The 23,321-nt window shown below is 47.6% G+C and overlaps 1 protein-coding gene across 1 annotated transcript in view; it reads right to left on the reverse strand.

Annotated features, from left to right (window-relative positions):
- Positions 1–238: 238 nt before the first annotated feature.
- Positions 239–23,321, reverse strand: part of RHEB (Ras homolog, mTORC1 binding) — a 44,319-nt gene continuing 21,236 nt past the window's right edge. Inside the window, exons 2-8 of the mRNA XM_047694360.1 lie at positions 20,350–20,421; positions 14,298–14,365; positions 7,154–7,236; positions 6,422–6,478; positions 6,259–6,306; positions 5,442–5,523; positions 239–758 (exon numbers count right to left, since the gene is read on the reverse strand). Coding sequence (XP_047550316.1) covers positions 666–758; positions 5,442–5,523; positions 6,259–6,306; positions 6,422–6,478; positions 7,154–7,236; positions 14,298–14,365; positions 20,350–20,421 — 503 coding nt within the window. The 3' untranslated portion in view covers positions 239–665. The remainder of the gene's footprint in view (positions 759–5,441; positions 5,524–6,258; positions 6,307–6,421; positions 6,479–7,153; positions 7,237–14,297; positions 14,366–20,349; positions 20,422–23,321) is intronic.

Below are 23,321 nucleotides of genomic sequence, written 5' to 3' on the forward strand. Positions count from 1 at the left end.
CTGCTCGAGGTGGGGGCTTTGAGGGTGCAGGGAACAGTCACTATTGGGGACTAATGCCCCTCATAGACCCTCCAAGGCCGCTCAGCCGGGGTCCACGGACAGCCAGCCCGGTTCTGGCACTCTTGCCAGCTGTCCCCGGCCCTGCCGCCCACGGCCACACCCTCCCTGAGGCAGGGCAAGAGTCCCTCCAGGGGACCCTGTTTTCTTTTTTAAAGGCCACACTGAGTAGCTCGAGGGGTTAAGGTTTGCAGCTATTTTATTTACAAGTATACATTTAACACAATGAAATAAACACTGATATATGGAAGCCTAGTTAATAGTAGTGTAACAATATGTATCATTTTGATGATTACATTATTTTAAACAACAAACTACACTGAAAAATTAATGCCGATAAAATTCTTGGTCATAATATTATTAAGAAATACAATATATAAATTGAAAATATGATTGCTTAAAATTTGAAAATGGAAGTGAACTCATTTGGACAGAGTCAGAGTTTAACATAATCTGAAAGGGGTGTGGGGCAGGAAAAAGCTCTGACCCAAATGAAATCTTTCAGGTTAACAGAAGGAAAAAGAAGCTGAGTTTATCTTAAAGGAGAATGGGCAGTCGGCTTCTCCCCGCAGGATCGACTCCCAGTGTCCTCTCCTTCCGCGGCGCGATTACATCACCGAGCAGGACGACTTTCCTTGTGAAGCGGCCCCATCAATTTTCTCGGCCTCCAAAATTATCCTTCTAAAAACGTCAACGGCCGTCTGCAAATCAAAGAGAAAGCTAGACCGCATTAGTCTTTGAAAGTGGAGCCCTGACGAACACTTCCACTGCCCGCAGGACTGAAGGCGGCCGACCGCCCCCGCCCGGCAGGTGGAGGGGCCGGTGTGGGGGGCCCAGGACTCCCTCTCCGCCCCCCCCCCCCCCGACACCACCTGACTTGAGAACTAACCTCGCATCACACGCTTCTGACCCATTTTCACCAGTTACTGTAGGCAGCCCAAGGAGCACCCCCAACCCCAAGACAGTGCCTCTGGAATTTCGGGGTCTGCCATGAGCACCCCCCCTCACCTGTCGGGCCTCATTCCCATCAGAACGCTGCTTTCGCTGTACCCCTTTCCCCGGTTTGGGGGGGTTCCCCTCGTCACAGCCCTGAGCCACAGGACCGACAGCAGGACAGGCGCTCTCCCTGCTCGTCGCCAACCCCCCCAGACCTGTGCCTCCCACTTCCTTCAAACTCTCGGCTTCAACTCTTAGTGGCTACCTTCGAGCCACACACAAACCCCGAGTCATTTCCCCTCTTTCCTCTGGAGCAGTGGCACCGTCTCCAACATCGCGCTCAGCCCCGTGACCGGTCTTTCTCGACTGCAGCCTCTCAGCCCCGCGGGCAGCCCCATGAGCCCTTCGTGAGGAGTCACTGGTATTTTGGGCAGGGAATCCCCTCTTAGGCTGAACACCTGTCCCTGGTGATAATCAAAAAATGTCCCCGTTCTCCAAAGCCTCGAGGGGCAGCACCTTGATCTCGTCAATACCAACGGCGACCCCTCCCTCACCCAATGTCAAGGACCTGCCATACCCATCTTCCTTCTCTCTCATTCCCTCCCCACCTCAATACCCCAAACTCCACAGTTCTCAGCCCTGCAGGCAACAGCTTCCTTTGTCCGAGGACACTTCTCTGTCCTTTAACCACTTCTCATCAAGGTCCCTGGCTTCAGCAAGGTTTCCTCCTTTCACATGATCAGAAAAACAAGTTGTTCATTTCACTGTACAAAAAAACAGAAATGTCTGGGAAAACACGTGCCAAACTCTCACCAAGAAAACCGTATGCCTGGAATCTGGCTTTCTGGATAAATCTCAGAATTCTCCTTGATTATCTATGTGATTTGGCTCTGCCCAAGTCTGCTCTCCTTTGTCTCGCTGCTAAGATACAGCTGCAGGCCTCCGCAGAGCAAGCCGGACCCGCAGGCACATCCCACAGCTCAGAGTGCAGGACCCTCACCTCCGAGCACCGTTAACAAAGCCCATTGAATCCGTGTGACTTAGGGAAGTCGTACAATGACAACCTATACTTGCAAAACGATCAGTAAAATATCTGAGTTCACACAGACTGGTCTCTGATCACATGACCACTGGTGTCGAGTGTGCGCACGCACATGTCTTTACTACACAAATTCCCTGCTCTGTAGGAACAGCAGCAAGTGCTCGGGCGCGTGTGTGGGTTAGACTCCCTTATATGCCTCTGACGTAAGGGATTAGAATTACTTGGTTCCCCCCTCTTTGGGTGGGGAGAGACTCGCCAGGCTTGGGGTCTCCTGACTCCCTTCTGCACAACTCCAAGACCAGGTCATGAGACGCGTGACAGAGAGCAGAGACATCTCTACACACGCCTTTGAGAGGACTGCCCAGGCCATCAGTGTCCCAAGAACTGCGTGTCACCGCTGTATTTTACCTGATTTGGGTACAGGGATCTTTTCACCTTAAAGGATCCGTTTTCTAACAGGGAACTTGCTGATCTGAGGGAGTGCGAGAGCAGAACAGACGACGGTGGGTGCACCACCCCATCTTTGAGTTTATCTGGCTGGGGTTGTGAGGTAGCCACATAGGACCTTGCCTTCCTCGACACGTTTGGCTAATATCAGATCAGTCGGCTGAATGTACCAAAACTGAAAAGAACTGCGGTAGCTGGAATCCTTTCTCTTTAGCTCTTGAGCCTTCAGCTGGTTCACGTTTCATCTGGGTGTTCAGAACCGGGAGCCTCAGTGAAGTACGGCACCTGACGGACAGCGGAGGCCGGCACCCTGAAACCCCGCAGTAGCGTCACAATGTAGCCCCGGCAAACCATCACAGGTCATTGTCAGGAAGACATTAACCCGAGACGGTGGGCCTTTCTAGGCAATGCCCCCCATCACGCCGGAGGAGGGCCCACCAGCTATCCACACATCCGGGGCTGGCGGCAGAAATGCGCATGGCTGTCGCACACACATCAGTGGCCACATGAACAGTGACACAACCCTGCGGCCGTTGTCTATTTAAGGACCATGTCAATGGAATGACCGTGCAAGGACCCCTGGACCTTCACCAGAAAGAGGAACGTTAGCAAAGAGAACCAAGACAGCCGGGGCCATTCAACTGCACCCCTCCACCTTGAAGAACGCTTTTTAGATGACGTGTAACGGACACAGAACATTGCTGCTTGGCCGTGTGCGACATGATGACTCACTGTTTCTAGGTACTGAGAAGTGAGCCCCACGGCAAGTCCAGTTCACGTCCACTGCCACGAGTCACGATTCTTTTTTTCTTGTGCTGAGAACTTTTATGATCTACTCTCTCAGCAACTTTCAAAAACGAACAGAAACAACACAGTTCTGTTAACTGTAGTCACTACACTGTAGAGTACGTCCCAGACTCACTGATCTGCCAAGCAGAAGTTCTTATCCTCTGACCACCTTCAAATCTTTATTATGCAAAATCCCAAGCATACAGGAAGACGGAAAGAACTGTATGACCAGCACCAAACCCTACTATTCCAGATTCGGCAAATGTTAGGTCTTCGCTCTATCTGCTTGCCCTCCCTCGGTCCATTCACCCATCCACCCCATTTGAAAGTAAGTCGCAGATATTATGAAACTTGGCCCCTATATATTTTGGTTTGCATTTCCTAAGAACGTGGATATTCTCTTCATAATTCCAATACCACCACTAAAGCTAAGGAAATCAACATTATTCCCCTAATATATACAGAACATAATAAAATCTCTCCAATAGACCAAAAAATGTCTTTTACACGTTTTTAGAACCAGATTCCAGTCACGGTTGATGCACAGACTCTGTATGCAGATAGCCTGTATCCCTCCCCGAGAACACTTTAATCTCAATTATGCTTTGGTCATGCACGAGGCCTTCTCTTCCCATCCCCTGGAAAGCCTGGTGTAGAGGAGGCGACCAAACTGGGGTTAGATTTAAACTTCAGTCCTAGTTCTTATGCCGTACAAATAGCGATCCTAGAAGACTCACTGACCTCTCCGGACCTCACGCTCACTTCCAAAATGAGACAGTGCAACTAAATGGTCTTAAGGACAGATCAGACACCCAATAAATGTTTGATTTGATTCCTTTAGGATGTGAAAGTATATTTTGGTACCTGAATTCTTACTGTCTGCACTCAGGAGCGGAACAGAGTCACACGAATCCCTTGTTACCTGCACTTGGGAACCAATCACACAGATTTAATCTCCCTCAGTATCTGAACCCTGGGACAAAGGGACGTGACTCTCAAGGGGGTTCCTGGGTCGACTGTGCGCCTACCAGACAGGTGTGCCGATGGCATCCGCTGTGTTGGACGTTATGGAGAATACAAAGATAAATGACACGTCTTGGATTTCGGAATGAATTAAAGGGGATAAGGGGAAAGAACCCTGAGGGTCAGGGGACAAGTGGCAGGGTGGGGAAATCAGGCACCAGGCCCCCAGCGCGCCAGTCACGCTTCCCAGACAGCCTCCCACAGACATGGTCAGCAGCTACTCACTCTTACTTGAGGGTCAAACAAGAGAACGAATTAAAAAGACTTTGAACGGTGGAAAGCACTGTCTGGATGTCAGTGGTGAATTCGAGAAAGGACAGGTGCGGTCCGAGCACAGCACAGGGGAAAGGCACGCGCGGCGAGTGCCCCCGTGGGAAAGGTGGCAGGTGCGCGCTGTCGTGCCAAGAAGGACAGGGAAGGACGGGGACCAGCAAGAGGAACGGGAAGAGCCCGATCCCGCCCCGCCCTCCGTCTCACTGAGGGCTCAGAGTCTGTTTTCTAGACAATGGGCACCCAGTGACAGGTCTTCTGGCAGAGGGTGACACGGTCTGACGTGCGGCCTGAGGAAGTCCGTGACTGGGGAGAAACACTGGAGGGAAAATGGAGGCAGGAGGCGGGCGGGGGCTACAGCGAGGCCTTGGGAGGAGAAGGAAGCAGAGGCTGCGGGGAGCCTCCTTAGATAACAACCGGCGGCCGCCCGAGGATGGGCTTTTCGGGGAACGTCTGCGGCTTCACCGCGGACAGGGGCCTGTAAGACGGTTCTGAACCGTTTCCGCGCGACAAACAATCCGTCGCCCGCACTCCCCGTTTCGGCCTACAGAGACGGGGGCTCGGGGCGGGCCCCACGTTACTGCCAAGGTGACTAAAGGTCATTCTCGTTTCCTTTCTGTCTGTTATTTCTGCACCAGCCTTGAATATAACACAAAAACAGTAACAGATATTCACAAAGCGGGCTTCCCTTTACTCTGAACCGCTGTTTTCCCTACAGAGTCTGGGCCCCTCGCAAGCAGAATCCCGACAGCGACTGGGGGCCGCCCCAGGGCAGGGGAAGCAGGAGTGGCGGGGCGGGCAGTGTCTGGCGACCCGCCCCAGGAGACACAGGCCCGGGACTGCCGGCTGCGTTACAGAAGTTCTACAAAATCGGTACCTGGTTTTCTTTAGCAGAAGATTCCAAAAAAGCTGCGTTCCAAGACTCTGCTAACGCCTTCCCTTCTTCATAACTGATCACCCTAGAGGAACAGGAACATTCTAATTAACGCGCTGTGCTCTTTATTCAGAAAACACCTGCATTAGCAGCGAGCCGGGCTCCCCGGCGATCGGCCGGTTCCCCCGTATGGCGGAAGAGCGCTCTCCGCTCGGCCTGACCGTCCGCCGTGTGGGCCGCCGAGGAGGCCCGGGCGGGGAAACGGGACAGACGTGGCCTTACGGGGTCCCCCATGCGCCAGCAAGTCCTGGCGGTTCAGAGAACGTGACTTGTGTTTTCCAGTACCCGGGACGCAGGCAGTTTTCACGGTGCGCTGCGCTGTGAGCACCCGAAGACGGGGCAGCCGGCGGGGGGCCCGCGGCTCAACCCCGCTGCACAGGCTGCGGGCGTCCGGCCTCCCCGTCCCCGGCAGGCTCCGCGCCTCTGTTCGCTGACCTGATCCTGACTGCGGGACTCGGAAACCATCTCTTGAATGATGAATGCTTCTGTGGTCTCCTTGGGGTCCACTTGGCACAAACTGGTGGAAGTACCCGAAGCTAATTCCCTACCACGTTTGCTTCCTCTTTTCTAGAGAAAACACTGGTCAGGATGGGTGAGGTTTTATACTGGTTTTGCTCCTGCTTGGGTGCACTCACTGCCGTATTTCTGAACCCCGACAGGCTACACCGAAGACTATTCTCTCCATGAGAACAATAATTATGAAAGGTGCGTACCTCATCTCAGACTTGATTTTATAAGTAATTATTCAGAAGTTACATACCTTTCCATATGGAGGTCTTTCTTATTCCCAACCAACATAATAGGTATTCTGGTAATGGGAGACAAAAAAGCCACAGGAAACTAGTCAGTGCCAGATCTTACTGTTCAGAAGACAGAGCTATAACGAGTGCATCTAACAAAAGAGAGAAACTATTGCTACTTACTGCACTTTCCCCACCATATCCAACAATTTGCCATGAATAACTTTAATCACTTCAAAACTGTAAAAACAGAAGCATGAAATCAGACATCCATTTTAGTATTGGTGTTTAAAAATATTATGTAAGGTTTATTGTGGAAAAATACATACTGTCATCGACTCACCATTTTAATATAAAATAACCCGAACACAAGGAATTCCTTAATTCTTTCCTACAAACCTTTTTTCACGTGTACATGTATTTGACACTGAGTAACCCTCACTGAGAATATTCAACATGAAACAGGTGAGCTATTTAAATGGCAAAGTCTAACACGTGACTGACAAATCACATAAACACAAATTTTAATCTCTGAATGACGTCTGTGGGATGTTCTTCAGCTAGAGGCCCTAGCAGTCAGCCTGGCTTCCACATTAATATGGTGAAAACACACAAAACTAAATCAATTTATGTAGTAGTTCCCATTTCCATTAGCAGAAGCTCTCAGATCATGTGCAATCACTATCTAGGCAGCTGGAGGGAAGACACAAGGAGTTTTCATTCTGTCAGGGTTAAGAGAACGTCTACTGGGATTTTGTTCCCCCTAACAACCTGTTTGCTTCACAAGACAATCACTGAAAAACATTAGCCTGGTAAGTCTGATTGTCACTATAACTGATTCCATCACGATCCTTTAAAACGATGAATGCCATCTAGCCAGAGCAAACAAATGGAAGCAGCAGGAGGGAATCCTACCTTTTGATTGATGTCACAGAATACACAAGAATATAGCCATTAATATCTATGGAGTACGTCTGAGGAAAGATGGAGTATTCATCCTGTGGTAGAAAAAAATAATTCCATGTGAGTAGAGGTCTTCATGCAGAGTAACTAGCAATCTGTACCCAGAGTTTCTCACACATGACCTGGCCAAAGAAATCAAAGGAAACAAAAAGTGGATTAAAATATTCTTCTAGAGGGGCGCCTGGGTGGCTCAGTGGGTTTAGCCACTGCCTTTGGCTCAGGTCATGATCTCAGGGTTCTGGGATTGAGCCCCGCATTGGGCTCTCTGCCCAGCAGGGAGCCTACTTCCCTTTCTCTCTCTACCTGCTTTCTCTGCCTACTTGTGTTCTCTCTCTGTTGAATAAATAACTAAAATCTTAAAAAAAAATAAAAAAAAATATTCTTCTAGAAAAACAGCCTACGTACTCAGGACTTATTTAAGACCGGTATGGGGCTGATAACTGCTTTATGCCAACATTGGAAAAGCGACTCTGGCTATTCTAGGACATTCGGGGAGAAGGCTAATAACTTTTGCAATTCCTGGGGAAAGAGGATGGATCCAAGGCAACAGGTCCTGTGATCTTACAAGAGGCGAAAGCACTAACAGTTCTTTTATGGAGAAAAAGGCCAGAACCTTAGATCTCATGGGAAATTCATGAGTGCTTCTGGTTTATTCCATCACTCTGTACTTTCCTATCTAAAACTGTTACGTCCTCACTAAACCTATTCTCTGCGTGTGAGTCACAATGGCCTGAGTGGCAGTTTGTTGGCCATTAGTGGGCTGTCCCCAACACCTGAGAGGGAAAGGAGAGAGGAGAAAATCAAAACGCTAGACCCACTGTACCCAGACTTTTGAGGATCAAATGAGTTATTTATTGAGCAAGTTTAGGAATTAAAAACAAAGGTACACATTATGTAACCATGTATCAGTACCCAGTTTCCATAAAGCAGTTTAGGAAACTTAAAACTCAGCTTTAGAATATTAAAGCATACTGAGAGTCTAGTAACGTCATTGCAGTTTGCCTTAGTACACACCACTGGCTGGTATAAAACATTTTATTCTCTGTTGAAATATAATTATCAACATGCCACGTATCCCCCAAGCACTATTATAGAAAATCAGGTCAAGCCATCATATCAAGTAACTATCTCTGTTCACTTTGCAATTCTATAGTACGGTTACAACGAATGTTCATGATGGCTCTGAATTACTGCCCCAAATCCTTACTATTTACCATTGTAATAAAGTATCTTTAAAAAATAAAAACCAAAGGAAAATTGAGTTTTATTCTCAGTTCTTTGATATCATCAATAGCATCATCGATCTTTTGTGAGAAGACAGCACTTCTACATCTCAGGGCTTATCACATACGCAAAACAAAACCTTTGTTTTCATTGTCAGTTTCATATTAGTTTCATTAAATGGAGTTCATTTTAGTGTTAAATTTTGAGAATGCATTTTTGTTAATGGAATGACAGGTCTTTCCACCCAGATTAAAAACAAAATTCCAAATCATTTTAGTCACCAGCTGAGCTACAGTAGTACACCCAGACTTCAAATCACCTTTTCCCTGAAGAGAAGATATGGAAATAAAGAAATTAGTCATACTTCAGAGGCGTGATACAAACAACCGTCAGTTAGAAAGTTCACAGGGGAAAGCACCTCCAGCTGTAACAGCAACCAAAAAGGACAAAATTCCTAGGAATAAACTTAAGAAAAGTGTACAATCCATCTGAAGAAAATCATAAAATACCCCAACACATAAAAAATGTGCGTAAATGGAAGAGCATGCCATGGTCCTCGGCGAGAATGCGTAGGTCATCGAGGTATCCATTGCTCGATCCTAAATTAACATGTAAGTGTAACTGAACCCTGATAAAAAGTGTATTTTTTGGAGAAACAGCAATTGTAGAAGGAGCTGGATGAAACCACAAAGCTACTTATTTAACTAAAATGAGCACTTACTAGTTCGTAAGTAAAGCAGACTGAATAACCTATGAAGACCTAGACAGACAGGAATTAGGTAAATGCTAGTACCAGCAGTTAAGCTCAGTGAGGGTAAGAGGTAACACTCACTGAAACTGTGCGGAAACAAAAGCAGAAGCATCTGGGGGGTAAATGAGCAGCTAAGCTGATCTCTAACTCACACTTGAGCAAAAATATATTCTAGAGGATTTAAAGATTAAAAATGGAAACCATATGCCTAGTCAATGGGAGAATTTTTTTTTTTTTAAGATTTTATTTATTTATTTGACAGACAGAGATCACAGGCAGGCAGAGAGGCAGGCAGAGAGAGAGAGAGAGGAGGAAGCAGGCTCCCCGCTGAGCAGAGAGCCCGATGCGGGGCTCGATCCCAGGACCCTGGGATCATGACCTGAGCCGAAGGCAGCGGCTTAACCCACTGAGCCACCCAGGCGCCCCTCAATGGGAGAATTTTTAAGAACAGTATCAGTTGATGGGGAACCCGGGTGGCTCAGTTTGTTAAGCGTCTGCTGGCTCAGGTCCTGGGATCAAGCCCCGCATCGGGCTCCCTGCTCAGCAGGGAGTCTGCCTCTCTCTCTCCCTCTCCCCACTCGTGAGTTCTCTTTCTCTCTCAGAAAAGAACGAACAGCATCAGTTGAAAGGAGATTAATAAATTCAACTGTATGAAAACGAGAAAGTTCTTCATGACTAAAAACCTTTCAAACAAAACCATAGACTGAAAACAAACCAAAACCTTACAGCTCCCATCACATAAAATGCTATTTTCTGCACGGTGTCAAGGGGTCTCTCAAACCAGTAAGCAAAGACGGTCCGCCCCACGGAAAAAGGGCACAGCACACGGACAGGGTAACTCTCAGAGAAAAGAAATACAAATGCCCTCAAACAGGAACACATGCTCAAATGCCTTCATAAGAAGAAAGACACTTAGTAACCGGGATACTCTCTTTCACCCAGCGGCCTGGCACGTAAAAGAGATCTGCTAATACACTGTGCCCACGGGCGCGCAGATGAGCGAGTGAGAACGAGCGGCCGGCGGAGGACGCAGCCGTCCCGCCACCAGAACGTGCTCCTGCACGCATGCGCGCGCCGTCGAAATCGATATGAGACACTGATCGCTGCTGTCACTGGTGGTGGCCGCAGGACTGGAAACCACCTGCGTGTCGATCCATCGTCAAAGTACGCTCTAGCCGAACGAGAGCGTATTATGTAGCCATGGGGAGGCAAACCGGGGGTGTACGTAAGACTGCGGAATCACCTCTGAGGTGGAGATACGGTGATCTATTACTTCTCAGGTGAAAAAGAAAAAAACCCACCAATTCTATTTGTATGTTCACGTAGAGAACATCTGGGAAGCACATCCTAGAAACGGTGATGGGGCTGCTCTTAGAGGGGTGGAGCTAATGCCACCAGAGTGGGAAAGACCGAAGCTTTACTATTTACCATTTTGTGCTATATTATTTCTGTAGCATGTGCATTTAGTACTATTTTTAAAAAACTGTACTTAGGGGCACCTGGGTGGCTCAGTGGGTTAAAGCCTCTGCCTTCGGCTCAGGTCATGGTCCCAGTGTCCTGGGATCGAGCCCCACATCGGGCTCTGTGCTCTGCAGGGAGCCTGCTTCCTCCTCTCTCTCTATCTGTCTGCCTCTCTGCCTACTTGTGATCTCTGTTGGTCAAATAAAGAAATAAAATCTTAAAAAAAAAAAACAAAACTGTACTTAATACCCCCCCTTTTTTTAAAAAGGGGGATTTGACATTATAAACACGACTCCCACTGAGTCACTTGTCACTGAGTCTACTTAAATTAGGTCCAAAAAAAATCCCTCACGAAAACTAAAAATAACCGACTTGTACTTAACTATGTTCATCTCCATCCCTTGCCGGGCAGTGAAACCAGCTACGATATAAACTACTAAGTAAACAGGACTTGCCGCTATATGCTGCTACAGTTTTACCCCTAAAACGTGTACACCCGTGACCGAATGAGCTCTAGATGGCGGTGACAGGATCTGTCCTTTCTTCATCATCTCCCCTTGCCACTGGTGGCCTCAGCCCCAGCCCAGAGGAATCCAATTTTAAAAACAGCTCTCAGAGCAGCTGGAAATGTGACATCTCATCCAGTTGCTCCTTCTACGTGGTTCTACGGAACCACACGGCACAAGGCAAGGTGCATGTCGCGTAAGGACAGATCACAAACACGAACACAACCTTCCATTCCACAGTCTCCCAAATGGATGCAGCCTCGAAGAAAACTACTAGCTGCAAGGAGAACAAATTATTCAAGGCGGCTAAATTTGGAAATATTCTGTGCAAAAATTCTCTAAGTATTCTTATCTGGCAGTAAGAGAAGCCACAGGAGCAAGACAGGCAGAGCTAGTCACTGACCTTGCCATCCCTCACACTACACACTTACTCCGAGATCCCTGCTTCTCTGTGTGTGCGGCGGGCATCCTTTATGACTCTATCATTAAAGCACTTAAAGGCATGTGATGTTCCGTACATTTAGGCTTTAGAGCAAAACAGAGCCCTAGAGGAACACATCTTCTGTTTTGATAAGGAGGCAACAAAAAGGAATTTTCTCTCCAGAAAAATGTTTTTTTGTTTTTTGTTTTTTTTTTAAGATTTTTATTTATTTATTCGACAGAGAGCAAGCCTACGTAGAGAGAGCAGCAGGCAGAGAGCAGAGTGAGAGGCAGAATCCCCACTGAGCAGGGAGCCTGATGCAGGACTCGATCCCAGGACCCTGGGGATCATGACCCGAGTTGAAACAGACGCTTAACTGATTGAGCCCCCCAGGTGTCCCCGGAAAAACGTTTTCAGGGATGGCTCTACTCCAAGTATAAGCGACACCTGCACCGTTCCAGTCAGTGTCTTGTTAACATCAACATCAACTTGCCATGCTAGGCCCTGCTCTGGTCTTAGGAGCATCAAAGATCTACAGATAAGGACCAAACCCCGTGAAGCTCGGCATCCGCTCTAAACCGAGCACCAGTCTTACGAAGGCAGGCACCGCGTCACCAGTTTACAGATGAATCTGCGGCACAGAGAGCTTCGTAACTTTCTGAAGGTCACCCGGTTAGTAAAAAAAAAGCCAGGATTCAAGCCCCAGCAGCGTGACTGCAGAGCCCATGTTCCCACAACTCTGAAATGCCGGTCCTGCTTCTGGCCTCCGACAAAATGTATTTCTACAGTAACATCACATGAAATGATTTGCCAATTTACATCCTCATCCCCACTTTCCAGAAGCTTAATGAAAATTCAAAACGAAGATATAAAAAGCAAACACAAATCTTGATAATGTCAGAGGCCCACTATGAACGACGTGGCCGTGTTTTTTCACCCAAGACACCATCAGTTAACACCCATTGTCCCAGCACGGTTATTACCAGGCTCCCTTCACTCTTAGAAGTGTCTTGTTTGGGGCATCTGGGTGGCTCAGTGGGTTAAAGCCTCTGCCTTCGGCTCAGGTCACGATCTCAGGGTCCTGGGATCAAGCCCCACATTGGGCTCTCTGCTCGGTGGGGAGCCTACTACCCCCTCTCTCTGCCTGCCTCTCTACCTGCTTGTGATCTCTGTCAAATTAAAAAAAAAAAAAAGGTGTCTTGTTTTAGGCAATCAATTACACAGTCACCTTAACCATAAAAGATACAAATTCTGAGAATCCAATACAATGTCTTATCCCAGAAGCTTTTCTACGGTAACTTCTAAAATAAGCTGTGTCCTCCACATCCTCACTCCCTGATGGAGACTTCTACTGCTCCACTTGTTCCTTTCAGCTCCAGACCCCCTTTCTGTCACTGGACAGGTACCCTGCAGAGTAACAGCCTGGGATGGCTCAGCTCTAAGCCATCATGAGGCCTGACCACGAAGGCCCATTACACCCACCACCAGGGGGCCTTTGTACGGGGATCCGTGGTAGTCTGTGACACCCACATCCCATCTATTTTCTTTGAAGCCTCCAGAATTGAACCTCCAGGGTTTCTTCTGTGCTCAAACCACTCCACATGGCTATGTTCTTGCTTCACTAGGAGGCTACGCTTGGCTTCTATGTTCACTTGCAAACATAAAGCAGAGGGCGTCCATTCCAAACCAAGACAGGCCACACGACTCCATGTCTACCTCCATGTCCCCAGGCTCTGGAAGAAAAGCCTCCATTTGACATGGCAGACCCAGATTACACTGCACCAGCCCCTCCTGCTAGTCTGATCCTTTGTCAACTTGAAGATGCAAGGAAGGACTCAGAGACCAACATCCCCACACTCTGGCAACTGTGTAACGTGTTCTGTTCAACAGAGGTTTCTAGTAAAGTTTGGACTGGGGTGGGGGGGGGGGGAGTTCAGCCGTCAGAGTTAGGGGTTTCTCTGTACTCTTCAAGTTCTCTGAACTTTCACCCACTGCTTCTAGTCAATTCCCCTAGTCTTCCATTCTTCAAATCCCTACTACATTAACCTGTGAATACGGTGCTGGGGTTTTTTTTTTTTTTTTTTGGGGGGGGCGTTACTTAATCTTTGGCAATCACCTACGGTCTACAAATCAAATCAACACTCCCTAATCTAGTAATCATGTGACCCATCTACCAACCGGCTCCTTTCTGCCCTATACTTTTCTCTTGTCCTTCCCCTGGAAAAGACGTATTTTTGTCTTTTTATTTATTTGACAGAGTGAGATAGTGAGAGAGAGAAGCAGGCTTCCCGCTGAGCAGGGAGACTGATGCGGGGCTCGATCCCACTGGATCCCACTGGAATCATGACCAGATGGTTAACCCATGAGCTACCCAGGTGCCCCTGAATGTATTTTTGTCTTGATGTAGGATACGTATTAGAAAGGAAGAAAAAGCACTAATAGGATTCTGATACAGAATGCAAGTTTAGAAAATGGAAATACACTATCCTACGGTAAATGCAGACCTTCCCAATGCTATGAGTGTATTTCACACAAGTCTAAGTAGAAGAGCAAGTGAATAATTTGGAAAAACCACCATAAACTTCTTAGAGGAGAGAGCCTGTAAAGGTTCAGTCACACATATGCCACGAGGGGTTTCCTTGACACTGCTGCTGTGTTGAAGCGTTGACAGCGGGGCAAGGACTGCCAGACAGAAGGACGGCAAGGAGATTCGGAGACGCTGGAGACACTTACCTGCCCAGCTGTGTCAACAAGTTGAAGATGATATTCTTGTCCATTGACTGTGATCAATTTTGTGAAAGCTACAGGGGGAAAAAAGGAATGCAATATTAGTTTAAGATGACTTTAGATCACCTAAAGCTTGAACACTGACGACTAGCTATGCAGAGTCCCTAATAAGTTCATGAAGATATTCCATAAAACAAAATGGAACAGATCAGCCTGAGTTTACAGATTCCTCCCCACTTCCATTATTTGACTAAGAATACTGGCTGACTGATGAAAATCAAGGTTCAGTACGCTTTCAACTTTTTCGAAGGAACCGCAATTAGGCGACAACTTGTTTCCTATAAAAGTCATCTGAGTGCTCGATCTGTGGCTATGCCTTCCTCTTGTGAAAAAGTGATACACAGAACATCAAGTCTGAGGTCCAGAATGAATCCGAAGCACAAAACTTTCCATTAATTTATAGGAAGTCTGGTGTCAGAGCACAATGAGCTAATATCAACTGCAGTGTTAAGAACTTTCAGTGTGGGGCACCTGGGTGGCTCAGTGGGTTAAGCCTCTGCCTTCGGCTCAGGTCATGATCTCAGGGTCCTGGGATCGAGCCCCGCATCGGACTCTGCTCAGCGGGGAGACTGCTTCCTCCTCTCTCTCTGCCTGCCTCTCTGCCTACTTGTGATTTCTGTCAAATAAATTTAAAAAAAAAAAATCTTAAAAAAAAAAAAAAAACTTTCAGTGCATTAAAACAATTAACAATTCTATTGACAGATAAAACAGCAACGGAACAGTTCTGTGCGAAGCCATCATTCCCACTGAGCTTAAGGATCGAAGCAATTTTGTGACGACTTCTTTCCTTACCAAGGGGGGAAAAAAAACCAGACTTAAATAACTTCCGGAAAAGTCAATTCAGAATTCTGAAGAGACAGACTTCAAACAAACGTAGACAAAAGAGGAAAGAACTATAAATAGCAACAGAATATTATAAAGCGTAACCATCTGGAACCCTGACAACGAACAGGAACGGATGTCTTCTGCATCGCCATTTGTCTCAGGCACGTGAGTCCTCCAATCCCTGGCTGCCCACTCGACTCGACCAGAACTGGGCAGCAGAATCTACCCCTTGCACAGCTGGGAGCGGACCCACTGCTGCTCACAGCCTCCCACAGCCAAAAGGGAAAGCAGAAACAGACACAGAAATATTATGAGAGAAAACCTGAAGTGACGAGGGGGATGGCGGGGAGATCTTATCTGAACGCTGAGTTGCACAGGGAGAGAACGGGAAGCTCGTGCTGGCACTGTCACCTCCTACTGCAAGCAGGGGTGCGGGAAGCAGGTGAGCAAAAACCACGCACCAGGCCACCCAAGCGGGCTGCCACACTTTTTCGCATTCTTGTGCCCCTGATGGGGACGACGACTTTAGGAATAATTAAATCAGATGAAAACCGAATCCAAGTATTTCAAGACAGGGAGTACCCAATATATTCTGTTTTCGTCAATTCTAAGAAAAAATTCTGTTGTACTTTTCCCCCCCAACACTGTGGCCTCCCTGAACTTGAGATGGATCAGCCGCGCTTTCCATCACTGCCCGCCAGGGGGCAGTCACGACATTCCCGTACCAAAACCTGCCCCTGACACTTCAGTGAGGTAAGCCCAAAATGTGCATTTTAGTCTTGGCGAAAATTAGGGAAGCAACCGCAGTGAGCAATAGAACTAAGGAACTGTGGTTACGAAGTAGGACGTAATTGCTGTGAAAACATCATTCATTCGCGCAAGAGCTATTTCTTGAGTACCTATCACCCCCGGGAGCACGGCTCTGGGTGTTCTCGAAATGCTGCGACTGACCTCAGAGAGCTCCCAGCCCCGGGGACAGACAGCAGACCCAGACGCCGTCAGGCATCCTCTCTGGGAGAGGCGCACCCAGGTGGAGGTCGACCAGCGAGTGACCACGTGCATCGAGGACGAGCAGGGAGGTCGGTGCAGCAGAGGCTGAGAGAGTGTTGGTAACCGGGTTGGGGAGGAGGCAGAAGACCTTACAGGAGATGGTAAGGACTTCAAGAGTTTTATTCTCACTGTATGGGAAAGGGAGGGCTTTGAGGAGGGGAGTAAACTGGTCTGATTTCTATTTTAAAGCGATCGCTCTAGCCCTGCTGTGGTGATGGAAACGGGCAAGAGGGAGCAAGGCCACTGGCGGGAGCCTGTAATACAGCGCCCGTATAGACTCGGGATCTGGAGACGACCGTGGTGGTCTGGATCGGCGGGGCAGAGAGGAGAGAAGAGCCAGGGTGGAATTCTGGGTGTAGTTCAAAGGTAGAGACCAGAAGGATCTGTGACTGGCCGGAAGTAGGGTGTGAAAATGGGAGAGGTGGGACGATTCTGAGGTTTTTGGCCTGAGCAAGGAGATGACTGAATTGGCATTTACCAAGTCAAGAAAGCCTGTGGGAGGAGCACTGGGGATGAGGGAGGACGGGAACGAAGACGCCTGAACCGAAGAGGAAGCGAGGGCAGCTAAATAAAGAAGCCCAGAGTTCGGGGCAGAGGGGGCACTGGGAGAGCTGGGCAGATCGCTGATGGCCAAGCGCAGAAAGCCCGAGCCTGACGTCAGAGCCCGCGGGTGCCCTGCGCTGCCAGGTCCAGAAGATGAAGATTCAGCCAAGGAGATGTGAGAAATACTGGCCACGAGCGCAGCGTAAAACAGGGAGGGCATGTAATTGTACATAAGACATAAGAAATAAAATTGTTAATCAATGTTTTAGTATATTCTTGCCCATAAAAAGGATGTAAATCCTCCAACGCACAGCAGTAAAATGAAATCGAGGTCCTTCCATCTGTCATGGAAAACTGCCTCTTCTTATTACTATAGAAAAAAAGGGACGTACGTGTACTAAGAGATCTGTCAGTTCCATAAACCAGGAACCAATTCTTCTGTGCGTTCCAAGTCCAGCCTGTCGCAGCAGCGGAAAGCCGGCTTTCTCCTCGCCTCATTTTCCTCGAACCCTCTCACCCTCCTCCTCCCTTTTTCAATCACTAGAGAAATTAATCCAATTTCCAACCGAAAATCCTGAAATTGCCCTAAGCAGCCTAATAGCTACTTACCGGTAAAGTCTGCTAAAAATAAGCAAGGTAATAGATTTCTAAAATCTGGAATTCATAAAGTGAGATTTGTGTCACCAAAGTGTATCAAGGACTCCTAATTCATATCCTACCACGAAGCCCACCCACCATGCAATGCTTGAGAATGCTGCAAAGCTCCTAATCAGAATTTTCCAATTTTCCGAGAAGGCTTATTAGTGCGTCAACAGTACCACCTGTGAGATGGCAGAAGCTGTAAATTGCTATTTGTCCTTAATTTATAAACTACTGCTACTAAATTTCACCACAGCAATTTGGTTTATACTGAGTTGTCAGATTAATGACACATAATATTGCACTGGTGTATGCTGTATTTTTGGTATAAAAATTTCCCCAAACTAGAAAATTCATGGTTTTACGGATGTTATTCTCCTGTATCCCATTCTCAAAGATGACACAGTCCCAGAAGTTTTGCTTTTGTGGTGATACGTTCAGAGCTGTGTCACCACTCCATGTCCGCTATGAACCATTTATTCTAGGTTATAAAGTTAAGTGTAAAATAATGACCGGATTATTTCCAGATTTACAGTGCGTGGAGCTTTTTTAAAACCTTAAAACCATCCAGTCATTTGTTAGCAACAGGCTTCTGAGAACCGTTCCATTTCTCATTCCCGGTAAGCGCTGAACAGTGTTTTTGACCCAACAGCGGAGGAGAGAGCGGAGGAAGGGTTTCTGCCTGGGTTAAATGGTCAGAAGCACAGTAAAGAGAAATGGGCCTGCATACGCCTCATGAACTTTTAAGCGATTCATACACTCTGATATTCATTTTTGCTCCTGCCTAAAGAATTCAATAAATATTTTTAATCCATTTTTGAGGTGAAAAAACCTTTGTTACTGAACACCAAGTATTGCATAGAAAACACTAGTTAAAAGCACAATTAAAGATGATGTTGACAGGGGCGACTGGGTGGCTCAGTGGGTTAAGCTTCTGCCTTTGGCTCAGGTCATGATCTCAGGGTCCTGGGATCGAGCCCCGCATCGGGCTCTCTGCTCAGCAGGGAGCCTGCTTCCCCCACCCTCTGTCTGCCTCTCTGCCTACTTGTGATCTCTGTTAAATTAAAAAAAAAAAAAAAAAAAAAGATGATGTTGACAGCCTTCCAAGTAGGGTCACCTCATTCAATTTCTAAGATAATATCAAAGTTAAGAAAGCCGGATGCTCACTGGACCGATTAGTTACATACAAAGGAAATCTCTACACAACACCATGACTCTCCCTCCACCTCGACCCAAAGTAGCACAAGGACACACAAGTACAACAACCACGTGTGTGAGCAAGGCTTACCAAGAAAGCTGTATTCTATTATTGTATGAATCAAAGGACCAAACGAGCCTTACCCCTTTTAGGGGACGCAATTCCAAATAGTTACATACAGCAAAGCTTAAGGCCATGACTGCAATTTTCTTGCGTTCTATTGCAATGGAGGTAACCAAACTGGTTCACGCAGTGCTCAAATCAGCCCTCGCCTCCCGCCGGCACACGTACTCTTCTCCAGGTGACGGTCCCCAGCCAATCAACACAGGACTGTATGGCGCCGGGACCCCTCCTTTCCAGATACCGACAGAGCTCACTTTCAAATCCCGGGGTCCCCAGAGTCGGGTCAGCAACCGATGTGCTTCCTTCCTTGCCACCAGTGTACCGGGACATGGGAGGAGAGCTGCAATTCTCAAGTCAGAGGAGGGCAGACGCTTCCCGTAGAGGCCAAAAAGCCTGTGTCGCAAGTATTCAACAACTCTGCTGTTGCAGAGCGAAAGCAGCCACAGACACGGTGAATGAACTCGCGGCTGTGTTCCAATAAGGCTTTACTTACGGGTACAGAAATGTGAACTTCATGTAACTTTCACAGGTCACAGATATTCTTCTTTTGACTTTTTTAATTATTAAAAAAATGTAAGAACCATTCTTTGCGCGTGCGCTGCGCAGAAAGGCAGTGTATTCTTCTGGCCTACAGGCCATAGTTGCTCAACACCCTGTTGTGAGCCTCTTTTGAAGTCTCTCTTGCAAGCTCTGGGCAGGTGAGGGCCACAAGTCTAGTTGCTGAGGTTTATGAAACCGACTGTTAAACTGCTTCGTGTCTAATACGCGCATCAGGTTTGGAAGAATCCCATGTTCAAATGTGTCACATTCCTGGTGACAAATCCTGGGTTAAGTCCAGGCGTCAAGAATCTGAGATGACTGGTTCTTGGGTCTACTTAGGGTTTTAGGATCACCTGAAATAAGACCAGCTTCCAACAAACTAGGTCCTTGGATGAAATGCTTAATGATCCTAGAATCAAGACTCTCATAGTCCTAGGATCCTTTGGCAAGATTCCAGAACCACGGATTCGAAGCGGACAAGGTAAAGGCTGTGGCTGGTCCTGTTCTCTGGTGCTTTTCTCCTGCACAGGGCCTGAAATGCCAACAGACTTCGGAGCCATCTCTGTCATGCTGCAACTGCTCTCTCCATCCCAGAAGAGCTCCCTTCTCCACAGCCTTCTTTCAAGTTGTCAGGACTAGAAGGGGTTAGGGGTGCGGGGGTGGGGGAAGGGCTCACGATTCCATAAGAGTAAGGTACAAAGGATCTGGAGTGTTTTCATCCTTTCTTTTCAAGCTTGGAATCCTTAAAAAGAGCTACTGTTGAGAAGGAGGGGAAAAAAAAAGATTGTGCTCTCTATTCTTGTTTTCCTGAAGCAGGAGTCTGGGATATGAGGTTCACTGTAGGACTGGATTCCTACGGAGCTGAATAACAATTTCTAGATGGCAGGATCCGGACAGTGAATAAAAACCCATTTAGTGTGAAGTGGATCAAACTTTTGGAAGCTTTTTTGGACCCCAGTTGGAGATCTGTAAGGTTTACCCCAGTAAGCCCTGCCATCGAAGCCTCCAGGAACACACAATGGCTGTTTGTGTGAAGAATGCAGGCTTCTCAGTTTATAAACCCTTCAAAACAATACTTACTGTTTTCTATGGTTGGGTCGTAGGAGTCAACAAATTGGCCTTCAACAAACTGAATCGTCAATGAGGATTTCCCTGTAAGAGAGAGCAAAAGCTCAGTATGTATCGGCATAAAAACAGAACAAAAAATTTAATGCTACTATTTTACCAAACCCCCGCCACCCCCGCTAACAAGATGAGGAGACGGAGAGTACTGGGATCAGAACACACTCCTTTAATTAACTTCTGGGCAATTTCAAAAAGGAAATAAATTTCATGAATTTGCTTTATACGAGAGGAATTTAAGAAATTAAGCTACTACGAATTAAACACTTTTGTCCCATTACTGACCGATAAGCACATCGTATATTCTGTTAAAAGGAAACACCTCCAAAATAAGGGCTAAGTGAAGCTAATTTGCTCCGGCGTCCCTGAAATGTGCATATCAATTCTAATACAGAAAATAGTAAAACGGGATTTCTTTGGGCTCTTTCATATATGGCTGTTAGAAATGTAACCAAGTACAGCTTTTAAAGGGGGGAACCTGAGAATATGGAACAGCAGTCTTCATTTAAAAAACTCCTTGAAGGCAGAGATCCTGTCTCAAAATTCAGTATCAAAGGCCTCGTGATGTCTGGCACAAAGAAGACAATTAAGAAATGTTGTGGATTTCACAAAATCACTGCTCATCGTTGAGCCCGTGTGCTAAGGAACCAAGAGCTGGAGCCCTAAGTTCTCACCTCTCTGTTACCTGAACTTTCTACTCAAGGACGGTAGGGACTAGGGCACTCCATGCAGACAGCGTAAGAACAGTCCGAGAAATGACGGAAGTGGTCCCTCCCACATCTCACCCTGGTCCCTTTCTTTTCTTATGCATTCTCAGAGCATATTTTTCAAAGGTGTTATGTTTTTAAAAGATTTATTTACCTGAGAGAGAGCGAGAGTGCGCGTGCATGCGTGAGCGAGCACGGGGCGGGGGTGGGCTGGAGGGGAAGGGCAGAGACAGATGGAGAGAGAGTCTCAAGCAGACTCCCAGCTGAGTGTGGACCCTGACATGGGGCTCGATCTCATGGCTCTGAGATCATGACCTGAGCTGATGCTTAATTGCACCACCCAGGTGCCTCAACATTTTATCTCTAAGTAATTTCTACACCAGAGTGGGGCTTGAATCTACTCCCCGAATCGAGAGTCGCTCGCTCTTCTGAGCCGGCCGGGCGGCCCCTCAGAGCACAGTGAATTTTAACACAAGCTCCACATGCTTGCTGTGTCTCACTGAACTGCCAGCTCCCAAGATCTTCAGGATAGGGGCGCCTGCGTGGCTCAGTCATTAAGCATCTGCCTTCGGCTCCGGTCATGGTCCCAGGGTCCTGGGATCGAGCCCCGCCATCGGGCTCCTTAGTCAGTAGGAAGCCTGTTTCTCCTTCTCCCTCTCCTCCTACTTGTGTTCCCTCTCTTGCTGTGTCTCTCTGTCAAATAAATAAAATCTTTAAAAACAACAACGACAACACCACCACCCCAAAAGATCTTCAGGGAGTGAGGTTTGTACCAGGAACCTTCTGCCCCGGGGTTTAGGCTGCGGCTGCCTTCCTCCAGTCCGTGAGAGGGTAACTGGCAGGTGGCACGTTTTCACAACGAAGGCAGGCCCCACACACTTAGAAATTAATGAATTAATAAACCGGTTTAAGAGCGGGAGCTGTGGGGAGACAACTAGAAAACCCCTAAGTTGGCAGGCCCGTTTTACTCCTCATGAACAGGGAAACACACAGTTCAAAGTATTTCTGGAATTATTAAAACCTGAACTCGTTCTCTACAAAGCAGCCTCCGAGAGCCTCTGACAATTACTCGTCACCTCCCCGCTTAAAATCCTCAGTGCGATTAGAATAAATCCCCAACTCCTAACCAGGCCCACAACACCAGGCCCTCCCTGCCCGGGCCCTGCTCTGCCCATGGCCCCAACCTCTCCGCAGCCACCACTCCTCCGTCCAGATCCTCCCGGGCTCCATTCACATCCCGTCCCTCTGCCCCAGCCACCTCGGCAGGGCTCCGCACATACGACTCACTTTGTCATTATTCTGGTCGGGGATCAGATGTCCCTTCTTCAAAGACGCCTCCGCTAAGACCACCCCATGGCCGTGCGGCGGCGCGCCCCGCTCCCGGGCATCTGTCACAGCCGTCCTGCTTTGTTTCTTTCTAGGGCCTGACGTTATCCCACATTCTCTCCAACTCACTGGCCCACCGAGACCAGTATGGTGGCCGAGGCACTGCAGACGCTCTCTTTCCAGAACAAATGAATGAAATGAAAACTTATGTGCCCTCAGGGCATGCTCATTCGTTCCAGATACTACACAAGCTCTCAATCCTATATACACACGTGCCCAGGAAACACCGTTCAACAGGAATAAAGAAACGGCTCTGTCCTGTTTGTTTGGTTGCCTTTCATTGTCCCGCCCGTGCCCTACAGGAGGCAGGGGTCGTCCAGGGGCTCACACCCTGCGAAAGGATCGTGTTGCAAAGACAGCATGTGACCTAGGCTAGCTCATACACAGCATTTGGCTTCAAATACAGCACAAGTATTTTATGCAAGGAAATAGCAAGGGAAAAACTTCTATTAAGTTGTTAGCAAAACTGAAAAATTCAAAGGAATAAGAAAATTCTTAATTTATGCTGAATGCTATAGCTTGAAGCAAAAGAAATTAGACAAAAGAGAAAAGAGACTTCTTTGAGGCTTCTGAAGAGTGCTTCCAGGCACTCTGGTGCACTTCTGTAGGCTACCGGGGTCTGCTGGCTTGTAAATGGGCAGCGGGAAGGAAGAAAGCAGGAGGTAGTTTTTTTTCAAGATAAATGGGCAAGACTTACAAGGGATTAAAACGATTTTTACGGGACGGCTGGGTGGCTCAGTTGGTTGGACGACTGCCTTCGGCTCAGGTCATGATCCCGGAGTTCCGGGATCGAGTCCCGCATCGGGCTCCCAGCTCCATGGGGAGTCTGCTTCTCCC

The sequence above is a fragment of the Lutra lutra genome, chromosome 11, assembly GCF_902655055.1.
Source record: "Lutra lutra chromosome 11, mLutLut1.2, whole genome shotgun sequence".
Taxonomy (NCBI): domain Eukaryota; kingdom Metazoa; phylum Chordata; class Mammalia; order Carnivora; family Mustelidae; genus Lutra; species Lutra lutra.